The sequence below is a fragment of the Rhinolophus sinicus genome, chromosome 14 (assembly GCF_057876585.1).
Source record: "Rhinolophus sinicus isolate RSI-liver-muscle chromosome 14, RSI-T2T, whole genome shotgun sequence".
NCBI classification, from domain to species: Eukaryota; Metazoa; Chordata; class Mammalia; order Chiroptera; family Rhinolophidae; genus Rhinolophus; species Rhinolophus sinicus.
The window spans coordinates 10342715-10357780 of NC_142514.1; the positions used below are offsets into that span (position 1 = coordinate 10342715).

The 15066-nt window shown below is 49.5% G+C and overlaps 2 protein-coding genes across 2 annotated transcripts in view; one reads left to right on the forward strand and one right to left on the reverse strand.

The window, feature by feature from the left end:
- LOC148755335 (chymotrypsin-like elastase family member 2A) lies at positions 1-10870 on the forward strand. Its single transcript, XM_088790167.1, has 8 exons — positions 1-73; positions 303-391; positions 1671-1768; positions 2848-2976; positions 4454-4590; positions 6538-6683; positions 7682-7834; positions 10777-10870. Exons 1-8 carry the CDS (start codon positions 34-36, stop codon positions 10792-10794), a joined length of 810 nt encoding a protein of 269 aa, XP_088646293.1. The 5' UTR covers positions 1-33; the 3' UTR covers positions 10795-10870.
- CASP9 (caspase 9) overlaps positions 9898-15066 on the reverse strand; it is an 18372-nt gene continuing 13203 nt past the window's right edge. The window contains exons 7-9 of the mRNA XM_088790164.1: positions 13770-13949; positions 13123-13232; positions 9898-12069 (exon numbers count right to left, since the gene is read on the reverse strand). Of these exons, the coding sequence (XP_088646290.1) occupies positions 11980-12069; positions 13123-13232; positions 13770-13949 (380 nt within the window). The 3' untranslated portion in view covers positions 9898-11979. The remainder of the gene's footprint in view (positions 12070-13122; positions 13233-13769; positions 13950-15066) is intronic.

Here is a 15066-nt window from a genome sequence, read left to right on the forward strand (position 1 = left end):
AGGCCATGCTTACAGGCCTCCTACGGACACACCATGATCAGGACACTACTGCTTTCTGCATTGGTGGCTGGAGGTAAACGCTGCCTTCCGGAGGCACCGTCCTGCTCCCACTGCGCTCAGTGCTCTGGTTATAAGAAAGCTGGAGTGAAGTTCCGAAGAAGTAGTCAAAGGGTTGGATTCTGGAACCTCTTGGGATCCTTCCAGAAAAGAAATCTCCTCTTTGGGGTCTGGGTGTGTGGCAAGTATAGTTACATGGTTTTGGTCACTGCTTCCTGGACTCACAACCCTTTCTCTTTTCACAGCTCTCAGCTGTGGGCTCCCCACATACCTGCCTCACCTGCCCAGAGTGGTTGGAGGTGAAAATGTGAGGCCCAACAGCTGGCCCTGGCAGGTGAGTCACCCACGCTCCGTTTCTTCCCTCCCTGCCCCCACCACCTCCCATCACCCCTTTGCCCCCCATCATGGGATCTATTGTATTGGTAAAGATGGGAAAATTCACCAATAAAATACATTTCTGTGGCCTTGGTCAACCTTGGACGTGCCTTCTCCAGCTGCAGTAAGGAGCAGCCCCACCCTACCACCCACACACCTGTGTGTCCGTGTGTGTACGGACATAAGTGTGCACATATCCTGTGCAGGGTGGTCCTAGAAGCTTCTTGGAGAAGGTGACCTTGACTACACACCTGTAGGAAGTGAAGGAGGAAACTAAGCTAATATCTGGGAGGAGACTATTCCAGGTAGGAGGAAAAGCAAGTGCAAAGGCCCTGTGGCAGAAGGGAGCTTGGTGTGTTTGCAGAACCTCCTGGAAGTTCATGTGGCTGGATCGGAGGGGAGTGGGAGCCGATGAGGTCAGGGCGGTCATGTAAAGCCTTGTAGGCCAGCATACGGTTTAAGATTTTACACTTTGTAAAAATGGGGAGCCACTGGAGTGTCTGAGCTGAGAAGAGACATAATCAGACTTACATTTAAAAAGGGTAATTCTGACCGTGGTGTGGAGAAAATATGGGGTGAGGGATGGGTCAGGGTGAGGGCAGGAAGAGCAAATAGAAAACTGCAATAATCATCCAGGTGAGAGATGATGGTGGTTAGGACTAACCGTTGAGCTGGCAAGAGATGTAGCATCCTCTCCACATATTCTGCAAGTAGAGCTGGTGGGGTTTGCTGGTGGGTTTGAATGCGGGATCTGAGAGAAAGGCGTCAAGGATAACACCAAGAGTTTCCGGCTGAGCAGCTGGTAAAGCAGGGTTGCCATTTCTGAGAGGAAGAAGCCTGAGAAAAGAGCAGATTCAGGAAGGTGGGGAGCGGTCAAGATTTTGGTTTTAGACCTTAAACTGGAGGGCTATGTCCTAAGGAAATAGCTCCCAAGAAGGGGAAAATCCCAGCAAATCCCATTACAGAAAGATGTTCAAAACAGAGTTATTTTTCAATAGTGTCTTTATTTAAATGGGTGATATTTTGTTCATCATGGATGTGTTTGTGTTAAATTTTTATTCTTTTAATATTGCATCAAAATGTTATTTATCCTGATGACTGAGTTTCTTGGTGCCCCCTTAAATTTTGCACCTGCGACAAGTGCCTTGCTCACCTCACCCTAGCCCTGCTCTCAGGGACACTGAAAAAGCAGAGAGGCCCAGCTCCTTCAGCTACCAGAGTACCCACCCTTCTTCCAGGTTTCCCTGCAGTACCTCTCCAAAGACCAATGGCGCCACACCTGCGGAGGGTCCCTGGTGGCCCAGAACTGGGTCCTAACAGCTGCCCACTGCATCAGGTAACTTGTTTCCTAGTCACCGAGCCCGTTCATCCCACCAGCTAGCTGAGAGCTAGAGACCAAACCACCCTGTGTAAAGGAGCCTTGCAAATAACCACTTGTCTGGCCGCGAAACAAGCTTCTGTCTGTTGGGCACTTGATGGATCAATACATGACAGACTGACTGCCCTGTGCAAGGCACTGAGGGGGAATAGAGGGGCGGGGGAGGCCCATTTCCTGCCCTCTTGGCGTACTACATGCAGCCTCCAGATGTGGAGTTGCATTTTCTTAAACAACTTGATGACTGCTCCAAGCCTTGATACCATCACCTGCAAAACAGCAGATAATATAGTGTAGGTTAAATGAAATGATGCATTAAAGGGCCTGGCACTTAGTAAGTGCTCAATAAAGTGAACTGTTACCGTTCTAAAGGCCCATGGGGAAAGAAAAGTTCCTGCAACATTCATTGTTCACCTGTCTTTTTCCCTTCCTACATAAGACCTTTGCTTATCTCACCCCAGCTGGCACTCACTGGAGTTTTCCTTGGGTCTGTGTGACTCTCATTGCAGGGAGAGGTCCCTTCTCACCACCTAATTTATAAGCTTTATGAGGTGGTGGGGAAAATAATAGAGGTCTGGGAGGCAGGAGTCCTGGCTTCTAGTTCTGGAGTCTCACTAACTAGCCGTATGACTTTGGACCAGTTATACCTCTCCGGGTCTCAGTTTCCCCATCTAAAAATGAGAGGTGGGGGATTAAAGTAGAAAATGCCCTTTGAGGGCAAATGACATCTCATTTCCCCCATAACGACATAGAGTTTACATTATTCTAACTTTTATTTTATATTATAGTTTATAGTTAGTGTAGTGTAATTATAATTGTTATATAGTTATAATGTTATATTTGTAACTAACCAATTGCTCCGGGGAAGAAAAATTCCCAAGTGCCAACTAGGGGCTTACTTGGGCCCATCCCAGCATCATCCAAAGCCAGGCCTCTGCAGACCGTGCACTGAGGTGTCCCTGTCTATCGCAGGGATGGGGACAGAGAGAGGACAGGGCAGCCAGGAGCTGACCCTCCCCACTCGACCCCCTTTCTCCCAGCTCCTCCAGGACCTACAGGGTGATGCTCGGCCGACACAGTCTCTCCACTGAGGAGCCTGGCTCGCTGGCGGTCGCGGTCTCCAAGCTCGTGGTCCATGAAGACTGGAACCCCAACAAGCTCTCCAAAGGGTACCTTCTGTCTGGGTGCATTTGGGGGTTGGGTCGGCAGAGACATACAATCGGGGGTGTCCCACACAGAGCAGTAGGCACCACCCTACCCCGTCTTTTGCTCCTTTTGTAAGGAGAGGGAAAACAACTCTGACCTTTAGAAGTGGAGCCAGCCCCAAAGAGCTCTGACCTTTAGGGTGTAAGCTGGTGGAAGGGAGAGGCAAAGATTGGCAGAGCCACCTGTGTGTCCTGTCAGGTGAGCCTGTAGATTCCCTGTCCACCTCAGGCACTCGCTGGCAGTACATCTGCACTGCGCCCAGCCCTGGGGACACAGGAATGGGTCTGCTGGCCCCATGATTGTCAGTGGAGCAGGACACTTGCCTCCTGCCTTCCCCCACCCTGTGCCCCCTCCCAACAAGGCCGTTTACATTTCAAAGATTCCCTGATACCTGTGCAGGGACAGCCTGGGAGGAACGTGCACAGGGAGATGACAGGGGTCTCAGCTCTGCAAAGCCCAAGAGTAACGATCCCCCTCCCTTACCAGGAAGTGACAACAGCCGCATCCCACTTTTCCTCCCAGATGATCAGATACACTCACACACATACACACACATACTCACACACGTACACACACACTCACACACACATACACACATACACACATACACATATACACACACACACACACACACACACACACACCCCACCACGACCAGAAAGCCATAGAAAGACACAGGAATGCTTTGGGAGATGGGGAGGACATGGGTGAGCAGAAAGTGCAGAAGGGGCCTTACAAGGGGCTTTTCAAGTCAGGAGAACTGCTAGGACAGGTCACAGAATGGGCTAGTGGTCCTGGGGCAGTGACCAGAGCAGTCCAGCGGGAATGGAGAACAAGTGAAGAGGATTATGGGAGCGAGATAGCTAAGAATATGTGTTAGAACTGAGAAGGCCATCAGCCCTAAGGACCTCCTGGTTACCTTTTTTTTTTTGGTTAAATGCTAACCAGTTTTATTATTTTAATTGGGGAATAGTGTGTTTCTCCAGGGCCCATCAGCTCCAAGTCATTGTCCTTCAATCTAGTTGTGGAGGGCGCAGCTCAGCTCCACGTCCAGTCACTATTTTCAATCTCTAGTTGCAGGGGGCACAGCCCACCATCCCATGTGGGAATTGAACCGGCAACCTTGTTGTTGAGAGCTCGCGCTCTAACCAACTGAGCCATCCAGCTGCCCTTTCTGGTTATCTATTGCTGTATAACAAATGACCCCAAAACTTAATGGTTTAAAACAGCAATAATCACTTATAATTCTCTTTCATGGTCTGACTGGGCTCAGCTGGGCAGTTCTCACTCAGGTGTCTCATGAAGTTGTAGATGGACAGTGGTGGCTCATTGGGTGACCAATGAGGGGGTTTAATGGTTCCAGCTAGGACTAGATCAGACACGAAATCAAGGCAGGAACGGTCAACCCTGTCTTTACGCTCTGCCTCTTTGCCAACCCAGGAACGACATTGCCATGCTCAAACTGGCCACACCAGTCTCCCTGAGCGATAAGATCCAGCTGGGCTGCCTCCCTCGTGCTGGTACCATCCTACCCAACAACTACGCCTGCTACGTCACCGGCTGGGGACGGCTGCAGAGTAAGTGGGCCCTGGGAACTCCAAGGCTTGGGAGGCAGGCGTTATCACCCCTGTCCACTCAGGGGATCTCTCCACACTTATCATGCCAGGGCATCTGGGAAAAAATGGGGGCTGTCTTGAAGAGGCAGAATAGTGTAGACTGATGAGAGGTCAGACTGCCTGGGTTTGAATCCCAGCTCCAACGCATACCACCTGTGTAAACTTGGGCACATTACTTCACCTCTCCATGCCAGTTTCCTCATCTGTAAAATGGGAATAATAACAGCACATGTGTCACAGGGTTGTCAAGTGGATTGAAGGAGATAATTCATGGGAAGCCCTTAGACCGGTACCTGACACACAGTAGGTGCTGTGTGTTGGTTGTCACTGTCACTATGATGGAACGAGAGATTACATGACATTAGGCAAAGAAGTTCATCTTTATGGACCAAGGCCGGAGTCCAGAACAGCATTCGCCTCAGGCTTTGGGGGTTCCCACAAAGGTCCCTGGGGTCCGCGTCAGACCCCCCAACTTAACTCTCCCATGTGCCACCTGATCTTGCTGCTCAGAACCTGGCTGCATGTGAGTCTCCTTTGGACAGAAACTCCAAAGTTCAGAAATCCGATGATGCTAAGCCATCAGGAAGGAACAGAGGCGCTGTCCTTCCCTGGTAATATCCCCAGACATCTGGAAGACTCTAGGAAGACTCATGCAGGCGATTGTTCTTTGAGAATGACATAAACCTTTAAGTATAAGTGACATATTTTTCCCAGAGGTACATCAACACACATACACTCACGTAAATTAGTATTGCCCTCTTGACGGGCGTATCTGCAAAAGCAAGGACACATAAAAACTCAGCAGAAATGAGGAGGAGGAAGCATCTCATGCTTATCAAGCTACAAGCACCACCTCTTGTTCATTTACCCAGAAAACACCGAGGCAGAATGCATTTCATTGGAGGCAGTGAGAGCCAAGGAAAGGTCCAAATGCTTGGAGTTTAGTCCCAGCTCTTCTGGTTAGCTATGTCACCTTGGGCAAGCCACTTTGGAGCCTCTGTTTTCTCACCTGTGAAATTGAAATAGCAATTGGCAAGATTAAAAGAGATGACAAAAAAGATATAAAAATGCTTTATACATTTTAAAATAATATGCAAGTATTCATTACTTATTAATCAAAGCGGTCTTGGGCAAGCTGCTTAACTTCTCTCAGGTTCAATATCCCATCTGTCATATAGGAATAAATATTTACTGTGAGGTTTAGCAGGTTTTGAAAAGCCTAAGAAAGCACAGTGAAGCATTGTAATATTACAAATCCTTGCCATTAATAGCAGTGATAGTAATGGAGATTATGGTGACAGTGTCATTAGGGGCCATTAGGAAAACTCTCCCTTCACCACATTAGAATATTTTTCTCAACCTGGGGCCCCAAATGCCAGAAGGTTCACTGTTATATTTAAGGTAACTGATAGAAAACCATGAAGCTAGCTAGTCTCAACCAAGGACAGAGACATAGCCAAGTTTCAGGAACAGGATAGAATCAGGGGCTGGAAGACTGTAAGAAACTTTAGAAACCCTCTCTCAGAATTTCTTTCTTGGTGGATCTACTTCATTCTTCTCTTCCTAGAAGGAAATGGCAGCCATTGCCAACAGCTCCCAGGTTTACATTCTCTCTGGCTGGGATTTCTTAATCTCAATCCCAAATTCCCAGGGAAGGAGCTCATTGGCTTAGGTTGAGTCAGATATTAAGTCCTGAACCAATCATCAGTGGCCTGCCTGAACACTAACCAATCAACTGTGAGGGCACAGTATACACAAGCGTGGTTACTCCCATTGCAGCCATGGATGGATAGGAAGTAAGAGTGACCAGAAAAAAAAGGGGGCTGGCCAAAAAAACCAGTAGGTGTCCACTACTTCCTTTATTCTCAGGCGTTCCTTTGTCCCTTTAACACCTTTTCTCTCATGCAGCCAATGGGGCTCTTCCTGACATCCTGCAGCAAGGTCAGCTGCTAGTTGTGGACTATGCCACGTGTTCCAGTCCTGACTGGTGGGGCAGCTCCGTGAAGACTAATATGATCTGTGCTGGGGGTGATGGCATCCTCTCCAGCTGCAATGTGAGTGCTAAGTGTCGTCCCTCCACAATGAAATGGGGCAGGGGATGGGGAGAGGCTCTCGGGGTCCTAGAATCCATCCTCCCGCGTGCTGGCAGAAGAACTAGGAAACAGCTCCAGACATTTGAGACCCTGACCTTTGTCCTTGTAGTCTCCAGAAAATATGCTTTGAGATTTTCCTCGTAATATTCTCCACACTCCCAGTGCTGGGAAGTCCATCCTTGGATTTCATTGCGGTCTGTCATTACCTTCATCTCTCTTATTCTTTCCTCTGTGTAGGAAGAGAGCCAAGGGGATGTATTCTCTGGGTTAGGGCCTTTCTAAGGTGACATGGAGTTCATTTGTTGAATTAATCCCATTAGTGGCTCAATGTGTCCCCTTATGGTAGCTGCCACAGAGCCTTCCTGGAGACAGGGTCTTAACCAAAAGGAATTGCTATGTGGCGGACTTTGCAGTAGAGTGAGGACAAAGTAAGAACAAGCCTCACAAGTTCCTAAGATCACACTGTGCCCACACAACTCTCTGGCCTAGTGCAGACCGGCCTCCAAGAAAGTCCCTCATCACGGGTGGAAACGGCCAGTGGTGGTTGAGCGCCTGACATTCCAGCTGTGGGACACAGTCTCAGCTCCTTCACTGTCTGTCTGTACAACCCCAAGCAGGTCACAACCTCTGAGAGCTTCAGTTTTCCCTCTTTAGTGAAGTGGAGATGCTAACAATACTTACCCCATAGGCTTTTATGAGGATTCAATGAGGTAAGGCATAGGAAGTGCTCGGCTCAGTTCCAGGCACACAAAGAGAATACATGTTAGCTCTTGTTGGTCTTGTGGTGCCATCTTGAGCTGTGACCACTAGGGCTGGTCCGAGAACATGGCAACTTGCAGTGGGACAATAAAAATGCACGGCAAACATGTGAAACATGGGGCTCTATGGGCAGCCCCTTCCCCTCCTATCGCCCTCCCAAGCTCCCAGAGCCCTCCTGACAGAACTCTGGCCTTCCCCAGGGAGACTCAGGAGGACCACTGAACTGCCAAGCGGATAACGGCCAGTGGGAAGTGCATGGCGTGGTCAGCTTCGGGTCCTCCCTTGGCTGCAACTACTACCATAAGCCCTCTGTCTTCACACGGGTCTCCGACTACATCGACTGGATCAATTCGGTAAGACCTAGACAAGCCCTGGGCTCCACGGGCCCTGCCCTGCTGACCTAACCCCACGAGGGCAATGCCCACCGGGTCTGAGAACCCCCCTCCTTCCTCTTGAGAGCCAGGCAGGAGCCCCTGAAGGAGGCTATAGACCTGAGAAACCCCTGCTGGGTACCCCCATGTGTCCCCACAATTTCTGTGTAGACAAAGTTGGGTGAAAAGACACATGGAGGGTGGACTTGTCCAAAGAGGTTGGAAACAAAGGACACTCCTTGGGCGGTAAGGGGTTTCTTAGGGTTCAGGGGATGTGCTATTTTTGCTTATCTGTGTAGGCCCAGACCCCGTCACCCAATGCTATAAACGTATTTACCTGCAAACCCCTAAACCTGGTAGGTGATGACCGCCACAGCCTTAATTATTGGAAATGATTCCCCCAAACGGTCCCCCAACTATTCTGTAGGTGACAACCATCTTGGTTTGCCCTGGACTAGAAGGTTTCTTAGGTTTCTGTTCACATTTTAGACTGGGACAGGCCAGGCAGTGGGGCTGAGTCGGTCCTCCTCTTTTTGTGAATGTGTCCCCAGAAAGCTGTCTCCTGGGAACTCAAAACCAGTACCTCATAGGTTTCCACACCAGCTCACTACCTATTTTAACAAGGAACACATATTTATAATAAAGACCATAAAAATTACTGTAAAAAAAAAAACAAACAAAAAAAAACTGGCACCAATCTTGGGAGAAGCCATGGTTACAATCAGCAGCAGGTGTAAGCAGTCACCAAGGGAGGGTCCTCACAAGAAAGGCAGGCCTGGGGGTGTCTGGGGAGGGGAGGCAGAGTGAAGTAGAGCAGGGATGAGGAGTCACTGTGTCTGGTGATGAATGGTGGGAGGGAAGAAGACACTCTGCCAATAAGGGGCACTTTTTTTACTCATCTCTTGGCATCACCACCTCAGTTTGCTCTTCTGTAAAATGGGATTTGAACTAGACCAGGTTCCCTCCACATTTTTAGGAGCCAGAGCTCCCAAAGAAGGGGAAGCTGGCATCCGATTTCATTTAATTTTTGGAGAACTGTTCGATTGACTCAAACTAACATTCCGTTACAAAATCAAATATGAAACCACAGCCACGAGCATGTGGTCACAGGAGGAAAACTATGCTATCAAATGGGCATTGTCAAAATAAGCAGGTGGCTGCCTCCAAGTTTCCCATTAATATTTGCCGGCTCCTTGTTCATTTGTCTGTCTGCTGGCATTTCTTTGCCAACAAGTAGCCACAGACACCCAACATTCCAGAAAAGTTTGTTGGAGAAAAGTGTAAGATCTAGAAGAGAGTAGCTATTCATTTGAAGGGTTTGTTTTTTGTTTTGTTTTTGGTAAATTGGGAGAAAGCCACGATTCCGTTTTGGCAGAGGAAAATGTGAGTCTGGCTTTTGAAGTGTCGCCAGCATTTCAAAGGAGTCTGGCCCAAGACTGACTGGACGTAAGGGTGCTTGGGGGCCTTTCCCCAGACAATCCCTAGGATCTTTTTCCAGCCTCAGCTGCTGCGTGAGTCATGGTGCAGCTGGTCCTGGCAACACCGTGAGGGCCCAAACGGGGGCCGGGGCGATTGTCCCGATGTTTTGTCCTAGCATCAGCTGTTTCCAGCCAAAGACACAGCGCAACAGAGTAGGCCACAGCAGAAAGTATGGCCAGATGTCAAGGGGATCCCCGGGAAGAGCAAGCTTCATGAGGCAGCTAGGCAGGGGCCGTGCGTTCTGGGGACAGTACCAGGGCAGGCACGTATGCCTGGTGATGGGTTCCAGGAGTGGCAGAGCCAAGCAACCAGCTGTCCTCTGGTGGAGGCTGCCCCGGCAGCTGCAATGGGCTAGTGAAACCCTGCCGTGGTCTCAGCCCAGGGGCATGCCAGGAGTCCCACACAGGTGCTTGGGAACACCTGCCCAGACAAACCCAGAGAGGTGACGAGTCAAGGTCAGGAAGTTGCCAACAAAAGACTCGAGCAAGAAGGTGACAGGCGAAGACAGGTGGCCAAGGACATTCATCCTCTCAACAAATGTTCACTGAATGACAGTAACACATGGCTCTTCAGCACTCATCATTTTTTAGTTTTTATATTAGAAGATAATACTCTGTAAAAACATGAATATAGGAGTATATCAAGTAAAAACGCATAATGCCCCCCTTGTACATCTCCAATTCCACCACGCCCCCAACCCCAGCCCCCGGAGCTAGTCACCATTATCAGTATCATTTTCTGGAGACTATTTATGACGCATATACACACACGGTCTTCTAGCCAATAGACTTTCATGCTTCCTGGTTCTGCAACTTAGTTTTTTCACTTAACACCACTTCACATTGTACATGTCAGCACTTATATTTATGGCATTCTGTTGAACAGCTAAATAACATTCCACAGTATGAATAGAATGAATGAAACTTTCATGTGGTTCCTATTTTCCACGCTCACACCGCCGCCGCCATCAACATCCTGGGACATACATTCTTGCGCGTTGGTTGAGTATGTGTGCTCCAGAGATCCAGCAGCATCTCTGGCCCATGGAGCTGGCGTGTTAAAATGTGGAAGAGAACACTGCTGACCAGCCTCTGCAAGCAGGTTACAGCCCCGCCCACGGGGCATAATAGCGCCATATAAACAGCAGCGTTTGTTAACAATTTCAGGGCTGTCAAACTCTTGGAGAAACAAATGAAATCTGAGTCTGCCCATCCACACATGCAGCGTATAATTTGTAGTTGCCCTAGCAGATCCGTGAAAAGCTGTGATAACATCTTTTTCCCCTGAACACCATCAGAGCTGCACAGAGTGGCTGTTTCATTGCAGGCCACCTCTGATTGACACAGCAGCAAGGAGCCTGGAGGGAGAAAGGTGGGGACACTGCCAAGCACAGGTCTCCACTCTGCTAGGTTAACCTGGTTCTTTTCTTGTTATGTGTCCTGCAGGTGATGGCAAATAACTAACCCCCAGAAGTCCCCAGGACTGTTTCAGACTTGGAAAGGTCACAGAAGGAAAATAAAGTGACAACTACATAAATCACATCTGGGTGACAGTCTTATTAGTGAACTATCCTCACATCCGGGGCTCTAAAAGCAAGAAAGAGGCCGGGGTCAGGACAGCCTCAAAGACCTCAGGGTCGGGGCCATCTCTGGGGAAGCCCAACGTGTCACTGTCACATAGCACAGTCACCCTGCAGTGCGGGGCCTTCAGCCAGGAAGGCACCTGGAGGCACAGGCTGGACTGAGAATACCCAGGTCTGGCCAGGTCTCTCCCCCGGCTAACTGTGTTCCCCTGGACAAGCAACGTGACCTCCCTGAGCACGTGGCTCCCACTCCAGTCACCTTCCTGGGAGATGAGGCTCAAATGAAATGGGACCGGGAAATGTTTAGAAAAAAGCAAAAGTCTCCTTTATAAGAAAGAACAAACGGTTGAAGCGAAATGGGGATGGGGGGAGAATAGGCAAACGAGAGTTCATATTCACCTCAGATGTTTTCAAAGAACACTGCAATACAGGAAAAATGAGTAATTTTTAAGACTTCATTTAAGATTCACAGATTCCAACTGTCCAGGCTCCAGTAGCCCCAAACTTGCTGATCTCAGAGAGATGCTGGTTGGCGTGTAGCTAAAAACGTTCCCATAGTTCGGTGGTTCTCAAGCGGGGCCCACCCAGGGACATTTGGCAATGTCTGAAGACACTGTTAGCTGTCACTATTCAGGGAGGGGGGCTCCTGGCATGTGGGTAGAGGCCAGGGCTGCTTCTAGACCTCCTACAGTGCACAGGACAGCCCCACAACAAAGGATTATCTGGCCCCAAGTGGCAGTGGTGCCAAGGTTGAAAAGCCCTGCTCTAGAGAAAACGCAAAGATCACAGGCCTCGGTCATCAGCCAGGGAACCAGCCACTGGTGAAAAGCTGTGTGTTGTCCACGGCGTTCTTCAGCTCCTCTTCCTCCATCACTGGTCATTTGTCCCGTTTGGAAGCTGCTAAGAGCCTGTCTGCTGCCAGTGGGGAAAGAACAGACCCTCAGCGGGCTACAGCATCCTTCAGTGTGTGACAGCCGTAGTTGAAGGAAAGCCCAGGCCTCAGCGCCGGGCCTGTAGCACGAAGGTTTTGGGGTGAAACAAGGCAGGATGAGGGGCCCTGGGTTCATTACGTTTTAAAGAAAAGTTTTTTCCGGAGAAAATTAAAACAACCAGGAATCTGTTTGTAAATCCCTTTCTCCGAAACAGCATTAGCGACCTGCGAAAACATAACCACCAGGAGGTCTGTCAGTTTTATTGATCGAAGTAAGAATCCCTTCTATTTCTATTAGGTTGGTGCAAAAGGAATTGGTTTTTGCAACTTGTAAACCGGAATTACTTTTGCACCAACCTAATAGAATCGAAGAGGGGCTGGGGGGAATGTCCCCTGAATGAGTATTTTAAATGGCTCTACCCGCAGCTCCTTGGGGGGGGGGGGGCCGGGGGGGTTAAAAGACAAACATTGTAACCATAAGTTTAGAAAACTCAATTCAAAATTTCAAAATTTCAAAATTCACAAAATTTGAATCAGATTGAAAGGGCTGCTTGGAGAAAAGTTGAGAGAAGCGATGGGACAGGGAGCTGAGTGCACTGCTGGGCCCCAACGAATCCCCCCCCCCCCAGGGCCCCAGGAGGACACTGAGGGTCACATGCCAGGGCCATGGTGCATGGTGGCCTCACTTGGCTTTTCTCCTCCGCTCCACTCAGCAAAGCAGAGCCAGAGCCTACTCAGGAGAAAGGAGTGGTCCCAGCCCTTACAGCCCCTTGTCATGGCACAAAGTGCCTGGGCAGAGCAGGAGGGGCCCACGTGTGCTCTGGGATCTCACTAAGTGAGGCCGGAGCCCTATCGGGCCATCCACCTCTGTTCTCTATTTGGGGCCTCCCAAGGAGGGGACATACTAAGGAGGATTCACGATTCCTGAGGGTCAAGAGTAGATGACCAGGGTGAAGGGTGCAGGGACAGCGCCACCACGTGCCTTCAGGGGTGCCATGCTGTGTCCACTGAGCCATCCAACCCTGGTCAGTGGGGGGAGCGGGAGGTGTCAGCCTGGGGATCCCAGAGCAGCAGTGGAAGGCAGCCCTTGGAATAAGGGGCAAATGTCACCGCAGGCAGTAACATCTTACGGACCCGTAGCAAGCCATTGTGCAGAAGCAGACGGGGTTTCACCATCTTTTACCTGTGGTCTACCTGCTCCCCCCACCAGCCCGCCCTGTGGAGGACACACTGCCCCTCCCAGCAGCCTCTCCCTCCTTGGAGGAAGGTACCACTTACCCTGAGCAGGAGGCTCTGCAGGTCGTCAGAGTGAGCCCACTGCTCAAAGACTCTATCCAGGGTCTCGATGTACCAGGAGCCGCTGTTGGGATCCCTCCAGGAGACAAAACCTTGGGAAAGAGTAAGGCTGAAGTTTGTTGGAGAGCCGCCCCCTCCCCACGCATGCAGGCAGGGGCCACCTCCGGACTCTGGCCCATTTACACCTCCAGCAGAACAGCCCACATCGCTGCGCTCTGTCCCACTCGTGATCTTATTTCATCCTCACCACCACCTTGTGACGTTCGTTATGATTCCCGTTTCCCAACTAGGAAACCAAGGCTTGGAGAAGTCAAGTGACTCCCCTGAGGGACAAGAAAGGAAGGACACTAACAGCTGTCCCACCTGCTATGTGCCAGGCACTGCACTCTGTGATCTGCCAGCCACCGTGTTAATCCCCATGACAACCCGAGGTATGTGTGCCTCCTTAAATTTTGCATCCTAGACGCCCTGCCTGCCTTGCCCTGGGCTGAGGCTTAGAGAGGTGAAGTAACTTGCTCAGGGTCACACAGATGGCAAGAGGCAGAACCAAGACTCACATCCAGGTCTTCTCTTTTACAACACCGTTGCTTTTAGGGCAGATGGGGGGACCCACCGGCTGATGCACTCACCTGGGAAGGTGGAGTAGGACACAAAGATATCACTGGGTGTGGGCAAACTAGATATGGCATCTGGCTGGTCACAGTTGCCTGGGTTGTCCTGGAATGGAGCAGCGTCTGGCTCGGGATTACTGCGAGGGGCCCTGTCCTCAGAGGAAGTGGAGGCCACCTCAAACCCAGGGTCCCTCTGCTCTGTAGGAAGCAAAAACAGACACCACTTGTCACTGAAACACACAGACCGGAGCTCCTGCTCCATGCAGCCTGTCCCCAAGCCAAGCCTGCCTGACTCCCTCCGGAGCCAGGGTGCCGTGCTGGGCAAACACATAGGAAACTGAAATAGAAGCTTTACTTTTTTCTACAACAAAAGTTTTATACAGCCATTAAGTAAAACGGGGGGCGGGGGGCCGGACAGGGGAGGAGTATAGAAATTTAAAAAACAGCTATAAAAATTTACAAGATATATACCCAAAAGCATTGACAACAGGGGTCCACAAATGTTCGCAGCAGCATTATTCACAATAGGCAAAAGGTGGAAACAACCCACGTGTCCATCAACAGATGAATGGATAAACAAAATGTGGTATAGACATCCAATGGAATATTCCTCAGGCTTAAAATGGAAGAAAGTAACTGATACATAATACGTGTGGCTGAAACTTGAAAGCATGCTAAGTGAAAGAAGCCAGAAACAAAAGACCTCATAATATGATTCCATTTACATGAACTATCCAGAATAGGCAAATCCATAGAGAAGAAAGCAAGTTGTTGCCTGGGGCTGGCAGGAGGCAGGAATGGAGAGTAACTCCTAATGGTATGGAGTTTCTTTTTGGGGTGATGAAAATATTCTGGAATAAAACAGTGTGATGGTTGCACAAGGTAAATGTATTTAATGTCACTGAACTGTACACTTTAAAATGGCAAATTTTATGTCATTAAAAAACAAGTCACATTATTCAGCCTTACAAAGGAAGGAAATTCTGATACATGTTACAACAGAGATGAGCCTTGAGGACATTATGCTGAGTGACATAAGCCAGACACAGGAAGACAAACACTGCATGATGCTACTTCTATGAGGAGCCTAGAGTGGTCCAATTCATAGAGACAGAAAATGGAATTGTGGGTACGAGGGGCTGGGGTGGGGGTGGGTACTTAGTGTTTCATGGGGACAGAGTTTCAGTTTTGCAAAATGAAAAGTGTGCTGGAGATGGACGGTGGTGATGGTGGCACAAGGTGAATGTATTTAACGCCACTGAGCTACACACTTAAAAATGGTTAAGATGGCAAATTTTATGAGTATGGTATGTAC

Excerpts from the sequence above, each read along its gene's own strand:
- LOC148755335 (XM_088790167.1), top strand. The coding sequence starts at position 34 with ATGATCAGGACACTACTGCTTTCTGCATTGGTGGCTGGAG. Across the intron at positions 392-1,670 it reads CCAACAGCTGGCCCTGGCAG|GTTTCCCTGCAGTACCTCTC; the intron begins GTGAGTCACCCA and ends CCCTTCTTCCAG. Across the intron at positions 1,769-2,847 it reads ACAGCTGCCCACTGCATCAG|CTCCTCCAGGACCTACAGGG; the intron begins GTAACTTGTTTC and ends CCTTTCTCCCAG.